This window comes from Myotis brandtii, unplaced genomic scaffold (assembly GCF_000412655.1).
Source record: "Myotis brandtii unplaced genomic scaffold, ASM41265v1 scaffold1680, whole genome shotgun sequence".
In the NCBI taxonomy this organism is placed as follows: Eukaryota; Metazoa; Chordata; class Mammalia; order Chiroptera; family Vespertilionidae; genus Myotis; species Myotis brandtii.
In genome coordinates this window covers 379175-396520 of record NW_005356174.1, presented here as the reverse complement: position 1 = coordinate 396520, position 17346 = coordinate 379175, and the positions used below count along the sequence as shown (strand labels likewise).

General features: G+C 43.1%; 1 protein-coding gene across 1 annotated transcript in view; it reads left to right on the top strand.

Annotated features, from left to right (window-relative positions):
- Positions 1 to 13722: 13722 nt before the first annotated feature.
- The window catches only part of LOC102256566 (cytosolic 5'-nucleotidase 1B), a 26725-nt gene continuing 23101 nt past the window's right edge, over positions 13723 to 17346 (top strand). The window contains exons 1-4 of the mRNA XM_014536906.1: positions 13723 to 13755; positions 14557 to 14643; positions 15738 to 15872; positions 17231 to 17319. Coding sequence (XP_014392392.1) covers positions 13723 to 13755; positions 14557 to 14643; positions 15738 to 15872; positions 17231 to 17319 — 344 coding nt within the window. The remainder of the gene's footprint in view (positions 13756 to 14556; positions 14644 to 15737; positions 15873 to 17230; positions 17320 to 17346) is intronic.

Below are 17346 nucleotides of genomic sequence, written 5' to 3'. Positions count from 1 at the left end.
CTTCCCTCTTATTTTCCTCCTATAATCTCTGCCTCCTGAAACCTACCTGCTACGGGTTGAATTGCGCCCACCTCCATCCCCTGCAAATTCATATGTTGAAGTTCTAACCCTTAGTACCTCAGATGGTGACCATATTTGGAATAAGGGTCATTGCAAATATAATTTGTTAAGATGACGTCACACTGGATAAGGTGAGCTCCTAATCCAATATGACTGTTATCTTTATAAAAAGGGTAATTTGGACACAGAAACATGCACCAAGAAAAGACCATGCAAACATAAAAGCAGAGATTAGAGACATGGGTCTACAAGCCCAAGAATGCCATAGACTGCCAGCAAACACCAGGAGCTGGACGAGAGATGTAGAACAGATTCTCTCTCAGAGATATCAAAAGGAACCAACCCTGCTGACACCTTGCTCTCAAGCTTCTAGGCTCTAGAAGTATGAGATAATTTTCTGTTGTTTAAGCCACTCAGTTTGTGGTACTTTGTTATGGTAGTCCTAGCAGAATAGTGTACTACCTGGTCATCCACCTCAATGTTACCTTCTCCCAGAAGCCTTCCTCTTGTGGTCCCTTCCAAACCTCATTGTTACCTTCCCACCTTCCCACCCTCAGATGCTTTGTTGGCACTCCCCTTAGAACGGCAAGCACTTGTGTGAGAGATATGCCCGAGCTTGTCTTTTCTCTGATAGACTGGAAGCTCTAACTCATCTGATTGAGTTGGATTCATATTTTATTCCTGAAGCTTAACACACCTGGCACATGGTAGGTACTCAACACATGTTTGTTGATTAGAAGTGACCTAAAGAAAAAACTTACAGGGAACAAAGCCTACAGGAATATGTTCTTGGTCAATGCCAGGTAAAATTTTTTTTTTCTTTCAAATAAAGGCCTTTCTTGAGGCTCAAATTTTAGCACCTACTAGAAAGAACTACTTTCTGACAGATATTTTGATAGCCCCTAGTGATGCAAAGATGAATTAGACATAGCCCAGGAGTTAAAGAAACTTAAGGTTTAGTAAAGGAGATATTGTGAATAGTCATTCACAATATAAGTATTGGGTTAGAATGAAGCTCACGGTTAACTATACAGGAATTCCAAAGAGGAAGTACCTAACCCACCCAGGGATGTGGGTGGGGGTGGGAGAGGGATGAGGAAAAGCAGTGGATGAGCAGGATTGTAATAGTACAACAGCTGGGACCAAAAGACTGGGCCTCCCCATCTCTTTTGGGGGTGATTGCTAACACATAGGCCGGTTTTGATCTTAGCTCTCCCAGCAATGTTTATTTGAACAATTCAGCATTTCGCTGAGTAGCAGGTGATTAGGCATGAATTTACAGAGAAAGGATCAGTAGGTGGCACAGTTAGAAAACAGCCACCGCCTGTAGTTAGTGGTTACCCCTACCAGGAATGAGTTCTGAAAAGGCGGCAGGAGGGATGGCTATGATGAGCTGTAACGGATCGGAATGCAAGTCAAGAAAGTGCAAGACAGAGGACAAGTTGCTGCCAGTGGGAGCTGCTCACCCAGAACTGACCCATTTCTTCAGAAAGGGCTCCTCAGGACACAGTGTTCTGCAAGCTGCTGACATTCAGGATGACCCAGTCTTCCCTCATGCTTGCAGTCTTGGAAGAGTTCTGATTTAGTGTGCAATCACACGATAAAGCAATGGCCCCCTCCTTCGGCCTCTATCCCACTAGAGTAGTTCTCTGGGGCTGCTCTCACAAAGCACCACCAAACAGGTGGCTTAAACACCAGATTTACTGTCTCAGGGTTCTGGAGGCTGACAATGTGAAATCACAGCGACCACAGCATTGGTTCCTTCAGAGCCTCTCTCCTTGGCTTGTAGATGGCCACCTTCTCCCTGTGTCTTCACTCATCGTTCCTCTGTTTTGTGTCCTTTTCTCCTCTTCTAATAAGAGCACCAGTCATACTGGGTTAGAGCCCACCCATATGACCTCATTTTACATTAGTTACCTCTTTAAAGGCTCCATCCTCAAATACAGGCCCTATCTCACATTCTGAGGTTCTGCTCTCCTTGGCTTGTAGATGGCCACCTTCTCCCTGTGTCTTCACTCATCGTTCCTCTGTTTTGTGTCCTTTTCTCCTCTTCTAATAAGAGCACCAGTCATATTGGGTTAGAGCCCACCCATATGACCTCACTTTACATTAGTTACCTCTTTAAAGGCTCCATCCTCAAATACAGGCCCTATCTCACATCCTGAGGTTCTGGGAGGTTAGGATTTCAACATATGCGTGGGATGGAGGACCCAATTCAGCCTATAGCACCAAGTAAAATGAGTACTTTTGTTCTATGTTAGACTGTTTTTCTGTTCATGAGGAATCTTGGAAAGGCAAATGTGGAGAATCTTCTCCCTGAGGTGTGTAATCATCCCTCTGGACAAGGAGAATGCTCCAGCAGGGCTCTGCAGGCCCTGAAGAGACAGGCAGAGGTAGACATGATGGAGCTCAATATAGGTTAAGCATCAGGCCTGTCATTGTGAGTTTTGGGAGCCATAGAATGTTCTGGCAGGAGAGAAAATGCAAGGCAACAATCAGGGAGTACTTCTAATTAAGCATTTCCAATAAATTGGCAAAGTGATTTCAAAAAAAGACATCAGGCTCTCTAAGCCTCCAGTAATTTCTTGGAATTTGTCTCATGTTCTTAATAAATATTTAGCCATACTTAATTTTGTGTTCTTTCTCTTAAGCTTCAGACTTCCCCGAAAACTAGATCTACGCCATGAAAGATGAAAAAGCTGAAATTCTTCCTCACAGCTGTGACACAGAAATGTCTAGAAATCTAGGATGGAACTGCGGAGTTGGGATGTTAAATAAGCAGAGGCAGGAGAGAGTTGGGAAATGTGTTCTGTCTCTGGAATTTGAGGAGATTGAGACAGAGCTGACAGAACCTGCCTCGTGCTGTCTATGCTGCATGGAACTTGTTTATCTTAGAAGTATTCAGTCCTGGCCCGTTATCGTCCATGCTAAAAAAATTCCCCTGAAGAGAAAGAGAAAAAAAGCTTTCATCGGCAAATAGTTAAAAGCCCATAAACTGATTCCAAAATTATCTTTAACAGGACCTAAGAGACTCCTTTTCCCAGGAACCGAATTCCCATCTCACCCAAACCATACCTTTGTAAATCAGATCAAGGTGACACACAGAGGGCCACACAAGTCAGGTTTACCAGAGCTTGTCTGCCCCAATCAATTAATAATCCCAACTGCACAACTATAATATGTACTGTGCCAACTGCCAAGCTTACAGGCCCAAACTGCAAGGCCTATGCAAAGAAAGCTATATCGCCTTAGGTGAATGCTGGTGGTACTCGAATTCTTACTCTACTCACGTTATTATGAGGTCTAAATGCCAGGCCCTCTAACTCTGACTCAGTTACTCCTGGCCAATGCTCTTACATTTGGAGTTATTACTTGTGGCAATCTAAGCTCTCTCCCCAATTTGAGTTTGGGACTAGTTGAGTATTAGACATGGCTATCAGAGAGATAAAGACCAAACATCGCATGTATTTCTTAAAATCACTAGAAAGGAGGATGTGAATTAGATGAATAGTCACAGTGGACTTCCCAATATGACCTCACAACTTCAATCTGCCATAAGCAGAATAGATCACTCTAGGCTTGCTCAGCCAGCCAGAGACCGCCCAGGTAATCTGACCACCTGGCACAGAGAATAAAACCCAGAGCTCCCCTCTATGTGGGCAGCCATATGTGAAAGAAACAGAACCTAGAAAGAACTGAATCAAACTGCCTGCTTCTAAACTCATCCATTCAGTAAGTCGTGCCTGGCCCTGTGGGAAGGAGTGAGGAGAGATGGGAGGACAAAGGTGCCCAGGAGGATCCCTCTGGCTAGAACACTGAAACATACATGGGCTGTGTAGGCTGCCATCTAACAGCACTGGCAACAAATAGTTCATGTCACTTTAGATCAAATCACTGCACTTTCAGAAATGCTTCCAAAGAAAATAATCAACAACCTGGGCATGTGGCCTGACCAGGAATCGAACTGTGACCTACTGATTCATAGGTCCACGCTCAACCACTGAGTCACACTGGCTGGGCAACAATTACTGTTATTATGGGTGTTTCCTTTGCAATACTTGAGAGGATCCATGCAGTATTTGGAACATATTTACACTAAGAAATTATTCATTGTTTAACTGAAATGCCAATGTCATTAGCCACCCTGAATTACTTGCTCAACCTGGCCACCCTATTCATAATGCCATCTCAGAAAGCCACATTCTCTGCTGTGACTATGCATTATTCTAGTTCCAGCAGAGGCTAGAACAATTGAATTAGCCAAAACCAGTTCATCAAGCTAAAACTAGAGCTTTCCAATTCAGAGAAAATAACTCCCAGGGAAGACACTTGAAGAAAGCCCAAGCTTGTCAAACGTGCTGTGTGCTTCACACTATAATTGCCTTTGCAGACCTCTCCCTGTCCCCATTCCTGTAGGATAGTCCCAGATAAAACAAGAGCAGCAGGGACTCCAATCGCCCTCATTTCCAAACTAACCCTAACTGAAACATGTGGGAGCCCAGCACTCCTTCCCCCACACGGAGAGCAGCCCTCACCGCACCTGCACTGGTTCCTCCCTAAAGCACAGAAAGCAAGAGAGCCTGGCTATAGTGACCCCTGCTGCCACTGGAAGAAACAAGGCAGAGGGTCCTGGCTTCCTTCCTCTCCTTCCAAGGATGGTCATCTCACATTGTACTCACAGTAAAATAGCGGCTGGGCAAGGCCAAAGAGGGCACTTGGACAACTGATGTATAATTATGAACCTGTGGCTTTCATTCTGTTGTTGTGTGAATAAAGATATGGAGAAAGGGATGCAGTTATTCCAACCCTCTGCCTCACATATAGACAAGGACTCAATGTCCAAGAAGACTTTGACAGCCAGGTGGCTCGCTGGATCCTTCATAAAGTCCTGACCCTAAATCTCAAAAGGTATCTACTCGCCCAGCCAGCATGGCTCAGTGGTTGAGCATCGACCTAAGAACCAGGAGGCCATGGTTCTATTCCTGGTCAGGGCACATGCCCAGATTGCAGGCTCGATCTCCAGTAGGGGGCATACAGGAGGCAGGCAGCCCATCAATGATTCTCTCTCATCATTGATGTTTCTAGCTTTCTCTTCCCTTCCTCTCTGAAATCAATAAAAAAATATATTTTTAAAGTAAACTAAGATGACTGTGTCAAGCTACTTTCCCTTCCCAGAGATGAAAGCTGGGTTAATCTACTGAGTATCTCCCCAGGAGAGTAAAACTATTGCTGTGCATCACAAAAGGACCTACTGCCTCCCTCCTTTGGCTCAGGGCAGGGTGGAGAGTGGTCAAGACGCACAAAGTGTGGGTGAATCCCAGGGCTTCTCCTTGCTAGAGGCACTGGGAGGAACACTGCTCAGGGCCTAGTGTGAGTGTTGCCTTCCTGGTCTACAATGCCCTAGGCCTATTATAGGAAATGGATGAGATAATGTGAGTGAAAATATTCCACAAAACTCTAAGGACCCCAATAAAATAAGTTCATGGCACATGAGCTCTCACTACAGAGGAAAGGCAGACTCCAGGGAGTCCTTTAATAGTGTTTCCAACAATGTCTATCACACCCCACAGAGAAGTTCCTCTAGAGCAGTGGTTCTCAACCTTCTGGCCCTTAAAATACAGTTCCTCATGTTGTGACCCAACCATAAAATTATTTTCATTGCTACTTCTTAACTGTAATGTTGCTACTGTTATGAATCGTAATGTAAATATCTGATATGCAGGATGGTCTTAGGCGACCCCTGTAAAGGGTCGTTCGACCGCCAAAGGGTTCGCCGTTCGACCGCCAAAGGGGTCGCGACCCACAGGTTGAGAACCGCTGCTCTAGCGAGCACACTGCTATTTTCAGTGCGTTTATTCCATCCCCTTCCTACCTAAGAGTACAGTTCTTGTCTCCATAAAGGCCTGTTCTGATCAATACTGTGTTTAACCTCAGTGTGGAGGAGGTATTTAAATTAGCACACGATTCTCAAATTCCTTTTTCCCAGAGAAGTTCCACAGACTAACTTTCTAAATATTGCTTTTGTCTGGGCCAAATCAACGCGCGGTGCCAGAAGTACATTACTGCGAAGTTGCATTATAGGACAGTGCCATCATAACAGAATGGTGAAAACCAGAGCAGCTTTTTATTAATAACAGCGGAGCCTAATTTCACGGGTTTTAATTTACCATTTTCACATTTTACTATGACATTATCCAGATATAAACTGTTATGATGAGAAGCTATTCACTAGGGACAAAAAAAAAGTTACAACTCTGTTTCAAAAAAAAAAATAAAAAGGAAAAAAAAGGCTGCATATATCAGTGAAGGACACACTAATAAAGATTGGTCTGGAACATTTCTCTTTATGACGATTGACTTATCAGCAATAGTTACTGCAGTGGAGTTGGAAATTACATAATTGCCAGAAACTGTAGATATTTGACTTGGCAAGAACCCTAGGTTTATCTGATTTATTTTTGTAAGAGTCGGGCCCTGTGAATATTTAGAAATGTTTAATGAAAGAACAGTAGAATATAAATGAAACAACCCAAAATCCTCTCTTCAAAGGCTGCATTTAACTCCATCGTCACTGTTGTGATAACACAAATAAACCAAAGACAAACCTTTGGTGATGGCGCTGGGCAAGAGCACTCCTCCAAATTGAAACATTATGAGCTACTAACATCTGGACATTTTCTCGCTCTCCATAGTCATGCTAGTCCACTCTCTGCTTACCATTTATCAGTGGGCACTGCATAATATGACACTGAGCCTTGGAACATATGCGCAGTAATAAGGAGTGCAAAACACGAAGGTCACATTCACGTGCAGGCGTGTTCTGACCTCTGTCTGCACCCGGGGAGGAGGCCATCCATAGCAGAGAAAGGAAGACAGAGACACAGAGAGACAGAGAAAGACAGAAGTGTTTTGCTAACCCCAGGCACGTCTCTTGCCACTGGCCCTCCAGAGCCGGTATAATGCTTTATTACAAAGCTGATTCCCCAATAAGCATTTGGTTGTTGTGTTGAAGCAAATGAGAAAGACAGACTAACCTAAGAGAAAATGAAGTGAAAGAGAGTAGCTAGATTTAGTAGGAAGAGAGAGAAAGACCTGGTAGTGAATCCTGAATGCACCATCAACTTGCTGGGTGGCTTGAAGTTCTTTCTTCTTTCTGGACCTTGGTTTCCTCATCTGTAAAATGGGTTCATTTCTCTTGATGGTCTCTGAAATCTCATCTACTCTATTAATCCATACTTTTAAAAAGCCTATTGTCCCAGCAGAATTGTCACACTTCCTCCCCAATACAATAACCTTTTGTATTCACCACTGGACTTACTTGATACCTTCACTTATTTTGGTGATGCACCACAGCAGAATTTCCCCTACTAGTATTAGTTAACTTCTCTGTTCTTGATTTCTCTACCTGGCTGAGCTCTGTTAATCATTCAAACTCTGTTGGGCAGTCACATAGCAAAAAGGGTTCAAGTTTGAAGTCAGACCAATCAGAGTTTGGATTTTGGTTTCTTCTTTTTTTTTTCAGGAAGTTACTTAGCTCCCATGAAACTTGCCTCTTCAAAGTGAGATTTTTATTTCCTTCATCGTTGAGCTGTTGTTAAGCTGAAATAAGATAAACACATGCAGCACTCATCTGGCACCTAGAAGTTTCTTCATATATGTTTTTGCATAGAATCCATCGGTTGCCTTGCAGATCCTAGTTCAGATGAATGCCCGCCCCTTCCTTTCTATACAACAGCTTCACATCATGAGGTCAGATCTGGAAGTGAATTGGCTGAACATGTCCTAGAGCAGTGATGGCGAACCTATGACACGAGTGTCAGAGGTGACACGCGAACTCATTTTTTTGGTGGATTTTTCTTTGTTAAATGGCATTTAAATATGTAAAATAAATATCAAAAATATAAGTCTTTGTTTGACTATGGTTGCAAATATCAAAAAATTTCTATATGTGACACGGCACCAGAGTTAAGTTAGGGTTTTTCAAAATGCCGACACGCCGAGCTCAAAAGGTTCGCCATCACTGTCCTAGAGAAAGGGGAAGCCACTCATTTCAGAAGTTAGCTACCCATCCTTCATTCCTTCAGCAACATTTATTGAGGCCTGTGAGGAAGGAGGACAGTATTTTGCATCAGAGTATAGCATACTAGGCAGAATACTAGTAGAACCAAGGTGTCGCAGGAGAGACAGACACATCAACGACCAAGTGTCACGGAATGTGTTTGATAGGATGTACATAATGTCCCCCGAGCATCCAATTCTGGTAAGAGCTGCCACGAGCGTGGCTGTTTCAAAACATCCTTCTCTGCATTAGTAATAGAAAAATTGGGGCTGGGGAAATACCCAGATCTCCCCCTTGAGGCTACTTTTTAAAGCAGATGCCATGGGAGGACGTTACTGGATTTGAAAAATATTAAGAAACTCAAGTAAAAGATGCTGAGGAGTGACATGATGTGACAGGGAGGACGATGCAGCCGTCTATGAAACATCGTAGATTTAACCCACGCTTCCAGGAAGGTGGTGATGCCGCTCACAGGAACAGGAAAACAGGAGTAGAAGCAAGCTGTTATTTTACTAGGGAAGAAGTGCGCAGCCAAGGGGACTAACCAGAAAAAAAAAAAAAAAGGAAAGTTAATCAATCTCAAAGACAAAACTTCAAGAACTGAAAAATGTCACAAAAAACAATTTTGTCCACAGGCATCATGAAAAATACAGAATCCAAGCTGGACTAGCCTGGGGGCTCTCTGAACAGTGCTGAACTGAGGGACATGTATCGCTGACCCACATTCTGCAAGGGCCTTGGGGGAGGGGCACCCCTAGAAACAAGCTGCTTGCTCCTCACATAGCAAACACACATATTTTCTCACCACCAACGGGGCTGTTGCCAGGAAATCACACAGACCCCAAATAAAAAAACAGGCCAAAAGAAAACAAAGAGACAAGACTCCGAGTCTCCTGTTCACGGGGCACTGAAGTTCAGGGCAAGGTCCTCCCTAGGTGGTCACATGGTCCAGATAAAATCCTCCCCAGAGGCCCTGCGCTGTGTTTATGCAGGTGAATCAGGAGGCAGGGGACCTGGGAAGAGGGTGGGTCCTGAGTGGCTCTTCTGTGCCAGGCATTGTGCTGCGGCCTCGGGGTTCCCTGTTTCCCTTCTCTCTGTGAGGTCGGGATTATTATCATTCCCATTTCACAAATCTGTGAGGTTAAGCAACTCGCGGAGACCCCTGGGCAGCAGCAGCCCTTGCGTTCAAAGCCGAGTCTGCAGACCACCGAGCTGTTGCTCAGCAACAAGCTGCCCATTGCACGAACATGAGCACGCTGGCCGCCCAGGAGTTCCTGGTGCCTGCCACCCATGCGCAGGAAATAAGTTGGTGACAGTTCAGGGGATGTGTGATGTGTGTACACGTAGGCATCTCAACCCTCTCTTTCTTTTTTTACATTTTTTTCTCTTTTAAAGCCACCTCATAGAGAAAGTCTCTCTGTCCCCTTCATCCCTCTCAGATCGTGGGTTCTCTGAGCAAACTGATGGACAGCAAGCTGAAGGTCCCAGGCCAGGAGGCATCGCCTGCTTTGCTCTATGCAAGGCGTGCATCTGGAAAGCAGTCATCAGGACAGGACATCATAGAGACTAGACAGCTTACACACAGCCGCTGTGACATCCGGGACGGGCGTCCCTAGCACACCATAGTTCCAGGTGCAGCAATGCATGTGACACGAACACAAGGAGGACACACATGTAAGTCCTACTTAGCACTTGTGCATCTGGCCTGCATACAACAGGAAACTGGATAATTTTTTTTTCCCCTTTGGATGAGGCCTAGCCAGCTGATTAATGATGTGAGGGAGAGTGGGCTAAGAAGGGGAGTTCTACAAATGTTTCTTTTAGGAGAGCCCTAGCAGGCTCGGGGGAAAGAAAGGTGTTCATTGTAAGGGGGTGGTGGGCAGTATTTGGCTAATTAGGGTTCGGTTAATGCTGGTGAGTGTCGAACATTCTTGCTAATGGCCGTTACTAATGGGAGAAATGGGATCATTTGTTAACTTTACTTAGGAAAGTGAGTGTTGAAGGCAGGATGGAGGAAAAAAGAGGTGAACATGGACCATTTTGCCTAAGCTGAATGAAAGGTGGAAAAAACGCCTCATGATTTTCTTAAAAAGAGCAAGACCCAATTTGACACTGGCCTTTATGAGAAAGTGGTCGCCCCCTTGTATTTTGCCTGCCTGATTTTTAAGCCCTTTGGCCATCTTCCAACTAACCTTTCCCCTGTGCAACATGCAGACTTTTTTGAATGAAAATTGCCTTGGAGGTATGTGGTATTAAAAACTTACTGTAAATTGTGCTATGTCCTTTTAGTTGTATGATTTTATTCAAGTTTTACAACAAAATTGTTCAATGTGTAGTATATTTAATTCCTAGTTTACAGATGGGAGGATTAAAGCTCAGAGCCTTCGTCTACACAGAAATTAATTGGCACTGCTATTTTCAAGGCCTTATATTTTATAGGCCTTTATTACCTTTAAGACTCACCCCAGAATTTTTTTCAAAAATTATTTTCTAAATCACAAGCGTCTACTTTTATTTTATTTTCTAATCCATCAAACACATTCACCCCAGGGTCCCACACACACAGCTCTCTGGCCCTCTGAATCCGCAGTAACGGCTGAGTCATGTGGGTAATCAACATGGACCGACTCGAGAAATATGAACTTCCACACAACTCTTCTTCACTGGTGAATTCTGAATGGCATACTCTCCCCTCTGGATAGCCTTCCCAGATTTTGTACTTTGCCACCTTGACCTACATAAGCAGAATGCTGACATAAACGCCACTGGGCAGAGCCTAGATACATGCACATCAGCCTCCAGTCAACATTTTGGACAAGGAATTGCCACTTATCAGCTTTTGGCAAGAGTATTTGCATATACACCATGTCCCACAAATTACAATATTCCTCTTAACACTGCCAAGGGAATGGGTATATTACTCTTAGTAACCATGGCAAGAATCAAAAATAGTTTTCAAAATGGAGAGTACTCACTTAGATGTACCCATGTTTGTGGTATTCCAAAATGCCTTTCAAGTTCCTTTTATGGAACTCCTTTTAAAAAAATATTATCCACAACCAGAACCGACAAAGATAATTTCATTATCAAAACCAATTTTTGGTGTCTTGGAAAGGCTGCATGAAAAGGTCACAATTGTGTTGCATTTTGACTTTATTACTGAGATTGAACTCATGTAGAGAAGAGTCTAAGCCAAACAAAAAATACACTGCTGTGATGGTTAATTTTATGTGTCAACTGGACTATGCTAAGGGATGCCCAAATGGCTGGTAACAGTTTATTCCTGTGTGTGTCTATGAGGGTGCTTCTGGAAGATATTAGCATTTGAATCAGTAAACTAAATAAAGAAGGTTGCTCTCACCAGTGTGGGCAGGCATCATCCAATCTCTTGAGGATCCAAATAGAACAAACAAGTTGGAGGAAGGGAAAACTCTCTCTCTTCTTGAAGAGACATCCTCTTCTCCTCCTGCCCTGGAACATCAGAGCTCCTGGCACATGGGCCTTCAGACTCCAGGACTTAAACCAACATCCCCTCAGGTTCTCAGGCCTTTGACCTTCAGACTGGGACTTATACCATCATCCCGGTTGGTTTTCTGGACTTCAGACTCAGACTGAATTACACCATTAACTTTCCTGGTTCTCCAGCTTGTAGATGACATACTGTGAGACTTCTCACCCTTCATTATCACATTAATCAATTCCCATAATAAATCTTTTTTATATGCCTATATATCTACATACCTATATATAAATCCAGATAGATAGGTAGGTAGGTAGATAGATAGATAGATAGATAGATAGATAGATAGATAGATGATAGATAGATATTTTATTGGTTCTGTTTCTCTGGAGAACCTTGACTAATAAAGTCGCCTGCATGTATGTGAAGTTTTCCATGCTCAATAACAAAGTTAAGAATTAGAAAATAATTTTAAAAAACAAATAAGGAAATCTGAAAAAAACATACAAATCATTCTTTAATGTCACTCATATCATTTCGAATGAAATAATTAGTTATATATTTATATCTCAATACATAAAATAATTCAAAATAGTCATTAGTCTCATATTCTATTCTAGGTCGTGTGTGATGGGAGAAGACCAATAATCAAGGAACTTACTGAGCATATAAATGCTGAATTACATGGAAGAGACCAAAAGCAAAAGCTGATTGTGGGTGTAGGCTGGAAGGACCAGTCAGAAATCAAATGCTCTTTCAAGCCCTCATCTCTGTAAAACCTTCCTGTTCTAATTTGTAGAACTTGAGTCTCAGAGCTTTCCAGCTTTTGTTCCCAAATGCTGCTCTAGTGCCTGTCCTCTTGCTCTGTCATAACACTATGGAAAGAATCATTAAACTGACACTTGATTGGTTATAGAAGTACACAAATAATAAGTAATTTTAAAATTCTGTTCCTAGATTGCAATGGGGATTAAATTAAAGATTTTTCTCTTTGAACTCTATAGTATAGCTGTGGCAAAAATATGAATAAAAGTAATAGCTAACATTGATTAAAGACATGCATGCCAACCACTGTCTTAAGTACTTCATACTATTTCAATTGTCACAGCTATCATTTGATGTTGATACCATTATTATCTCCATCCTATGAGGAAATTGAGACTTATGAGAATTAAACAACCTGCTGAGGATCGAGGTGAGATATGGGATGTGAAAGGATTGAAACCCAGGCGGTGTAACCTGGAACCTGCATGTTTTACTCTCTACAAGGCCCCTTAGAGGACTTTGATTGAGGCTGCCTAAAACCTCTCCTGATATCCAAACTAAGCTTCAACTCCAATGAAGACAGGCCAGAAATCTATCTCAATCCATGATAATTTGACCAACTCAGGTTGGTATGGAACTTGGGTGAAGATAAAATCAGAACTAGAAGAATATTATTGGAGCCTATAAACCCAAGCTGGGGGCTGGATTTTACATATGCTTCTCTGCGTGTACACAAGAGGGACATATGTGTGCTTAAATGTTTAAGCAGGACAGACAGTGTAAGTATCATTCTACCACACTGTCTGGCCAGAGGGAACATGCTTTGACCTTGTGAAACAAAAATGGTCTTGCTGTGAAAGAAACACCAAACACTAAAGCTAAACTGAAGTCTAACCACCATATCTAGAACAAATTCTCAGCTGACAAAAATCGTCTCTATATTTGCAGAAAGTTCTCCAAACTCTGTCAGGATGAACAATAATAAATGATTGGGTCCACAAATGAGTTTGTCATTAATTTTGACAGTACCAGAAAATATACAGCCATATATGGGATTGATGTGCTGAGTGATATAGTAATGCTAAAAGATATTTTAAAAGGAAGTAGTAATATTAATATTGCTACACATTAAATATTTGGATGTTTAAAGATCAATTTCTAAAGACCCAGACAATGATTATGAGTGGATATACTCAAATATGAATAAATAACATTTTATAGTCATGTATTCACAGTCAGTTTGTTACTATGGAGTCACATGTGATGTCATAAATTTGACATTCTATGCACGCCTAGACTGAGCAACAGAAGAAACAGAAAATGGCGATGGGGAGATGAACACCTGCATAACAGCAAAATAATTTCAATAGTTAAAGAAATGAGTCAAACATCTCTGAAACAGAAAAAGAAGGTGAGCGAATTAAACATCCTAGAGTCCTGCCAAAGAGTCAAGGCAAGTTAGATATCCATCCATCATTGACCTCTGGGGGTTCTCTGAAATTATGGAATTATTTCAGATGAAATTATAAAATTATTTCCCTACTACGTGGAGGGAAAATGGAGGGAAAAGTAAATGATAAAAGGGGAGAAAAAGGAGATTAAAGTATAAAGTATAAGTCAATCCGATAAATCAGCACTTAGGGAGTATATGCTCATGTTAGTTGTAAGAGGTGAAAACACAGTTGCTGACCCCTGTATGATTCTCCCACAGAATATCCCACACTACAACTTTAAAAAATATATTTTTATTGACTTCAGAGACGAAGGGAGAGGGCGAGAGAGAGCTAGAAACATCAGTGCTGAGAATCATTGATTGGCTGCCTCCTGCATGCCCCCTACTGTGGATGGAGCCCGAAACCCAGGCACTTGTGCTTGACTGGAATTGAACCTGGCACCCTTTGGTCAGCAGGCTGACACTCTATCCACTGAGCCAAACCAGCTCGGGCCCATATTACAATTTTTAAATAATAAATGCCTTATGCCTTGAACCTATAAACCACCGACTTTCTACCTTAAAAATGATATAGTTCTTTGAATTGTTTTTACTCATGCTTAGCCAAACAGGGCAAAAAATGTCAAACTTTATATATATATATAAATTTGATTAGCAAAGAGATGAATGCTAATTTTAATTTATCCTTTGTCCCCAAGCCCCAGGTTTCTAATGCCCTTGAGATTAAAATTAATAAACATTCTTTGTTTCTATATTAAGAATGATTCTGCAACGAAATACTCAAAAGAGAGTCTAGAAACAGAGAAAAGACGGGAATCTGAAAAATCAATTCGTCTCAGCACTCCGGTGAGCTGACTTTTTTTTATAGTTGATAAGAGAATAAAAAAGCAGAAAGCATAATAGAAATATTCGGGGTGAGGGAGTTCTGAGAGACTGAGCTATTGAGGTTTGTTTAAGGGATTATCTAATGTCCCTCATGGAGAGATTAAGGAAAAGCTAGGAGAAGCTGGTCCCTGCCTTCCCTACAGTACACATCCCCATGTTCCCACAGAAAAATATGGTGTAGAAACCACAGCCGTCTCCTCTGCTCAGCCTTTGGGAGGAGACTGGTCTTTGTTCAAAATCAGGGAGGGCAGGGGAGTCTGGCCATCGCATTGACTATTTTCTGCACAATCTTTCAGATGAGGCATGCAATCAATCCGCATCACTGGCTGAGATGTTGCCCCATGCGTCCTCATCTGTCGTGTAGACACTGCCTTAGGGCAGCTGAGGGAACAGTCCTTCTTGGCCCCTGCCGCACAATACGTATTTATATTCACATGTGCCTGTTTTGGAAACAGGGCCAGCAGGTCACCATGAGCAGGGTGAGCAGAGATCAAACTACTGATTTTGTAGGGGAGCCACAGTCAGGCTGGGTGAGGGGAAGGAAATGGGACATAGAAACTCTTCCCCTTGCCTCTCCATGGGCTCCTTCAGTGTTGTTCTGCTCAGAGGGAATGCTAGAATGCTCTATTCCCTCTTACACTGTGGAGCCCCATCACAGCCTTGTTTAGGAACCAGCTGCCCTCATCTTTGTAGTCTGGTCAAAAATGGGGATATGTCTTTTTAGCATCTGTTCATGGGCTTATTCTTAAGGGAAGATGTGGGGAAAGGGAGAAAAAATGGTCAACTCTACAAATGACCATTGAAGAGTGACAGGTGAAAAAAGATGAGATGTCAGATTTGTGTCTTGCTTTTGGATGCTCTTCCAGATATATCTCCACTTCATTGATCCTCTGTGAAGTGAGGACTGGGCCAGATTGAATTAAGGGTCATAGTGGCCAGCGATCTTCTCAATGGGGTTTGCTATGTTTAGCTGGACATGGCTATTCTGTAGGCACAAGCATGGGAGGATTGGGTGGTGGCATATTACAGCCCTGGATCTCTTCTCTCCTCAAAAGGGATCACAAGAAGTATTGCCAAAGACAGAGTCTCGAGGGTACGTCGTGCGAAGCCAGTGGTCTGGAAGTTCACGGAATCTATCCTCCAGAGTCCCATCAGCAGAGGAAGCCAGAAGCAAGACCGCCAGTCTTAAGGTAGAGATAGGGATGAAGGATGGAGTGCATGATAGCATAATAGTAACAACAGTAACGATAATACTGATGATGATGGCTAAAAATTGTTGATGTTTTCTATGTGCCAGCCCCTGTTCTATGTACTTCACACTCCCCTGCCCCCCGTAAGCCCTATTTTACAGCTGAAAACACACACACACACACACACACACACACACACACACACACACACACAGAATAACTTGCCTAAGATTTCACATTAATAATGCTAACAGAGCTAGATTAAAATCCAAGGTCACTATATCTTTAATCATTTACACTGAAATGATTCCACTCTAGGTTTCTCCCTTCCTACCTTTCTTCCTTCCATGAAACTGTTGAGTACTCACGAGTAAGAACAAAGATTGGAAAGGTCAACAATGAAGATAAAATGTTGAAGAGTCTTAGATTGTGTAGTGCTCTGGGCCCTTAGGTAAGCCTGGCCACATAAGAAGAAAAGTTAATTTTGAGATTAAGTCCTTGGTTGTAGAGAGAGGGTGGCATAGATCCAGCCACTGGGAAAACTTGTCTTCCCATCAATCCATCTAGCTCTGTGCGGACCGGCTCAATAATCTAACCAAGAAAACGCCTTTCAAAATATGTGAAACCTTCATAAAAACAGAAATAATGTATGGATGCTCAATGATTTATTGCACACCCTAGTAAAGGAGTGCTGTCTCTAGAATGGTTCCTTCCTACTTGGGAAGGGTACTCTCTCCTGAGCTCCGCAGACACACACAGCCCTGCAGGCAAAAGGGAGACACTGGGCTACCCAGCCTGGCAGCCTCCAGCGATCACTGCCTTAGTCACGGGGCAAATGTACAAAGAGATGTCTCCAAGGTGCTCTGTAGAGTCTTTGCAGGTGGGGGGTGGGGAGGGAACATCTGTTCTAGGTGCTCATGGGGTTAACTGGAGCTCACAGATGGAGGCAGTGGCAAGCAAGACCCCTTACTCAAGCTTGCCTGGAAGTCTCTGACTGGGCAGGTATACATACAGAAGTCCAATGACAGAACTTTGCAAAGGGTGTGCCATCTGCTGAGGGTAAGAAAGAGAGCCTGTGCCCCAGCTACTGAAAAAAATAAAATAAAAAGAGTGATGGGGGAATGGGGTCAATGAAAGCTGACTGTGTCCGTATCCATTTAACAGAAACGACTAATATCTGGAGCCTTGAAATGGCTAAGCCCCTTGAAGCCCCACTTAAAAGAGCTGGGGTGAACCAGGAGCCAGTGAAAGGCTAGGGAAGGACCAGAGGCCAGGGGACAGCTCCTTGCCTCCTGCTGGATTGGGGGGCCGGGGTCCCAGACGCATGTGGAACTCAGACGCCCATTCTCTTGCTCCAGGGCCCCACAAGCTCCGCAACCTCCCGGACTTCCTCCGCCGCCTCCCACAGCCAGCAAGAGTCCCAGCACGAACTGTCCCAGCACGAGCTGTCCGGGCTCCCCTCCCCGCCCACGAC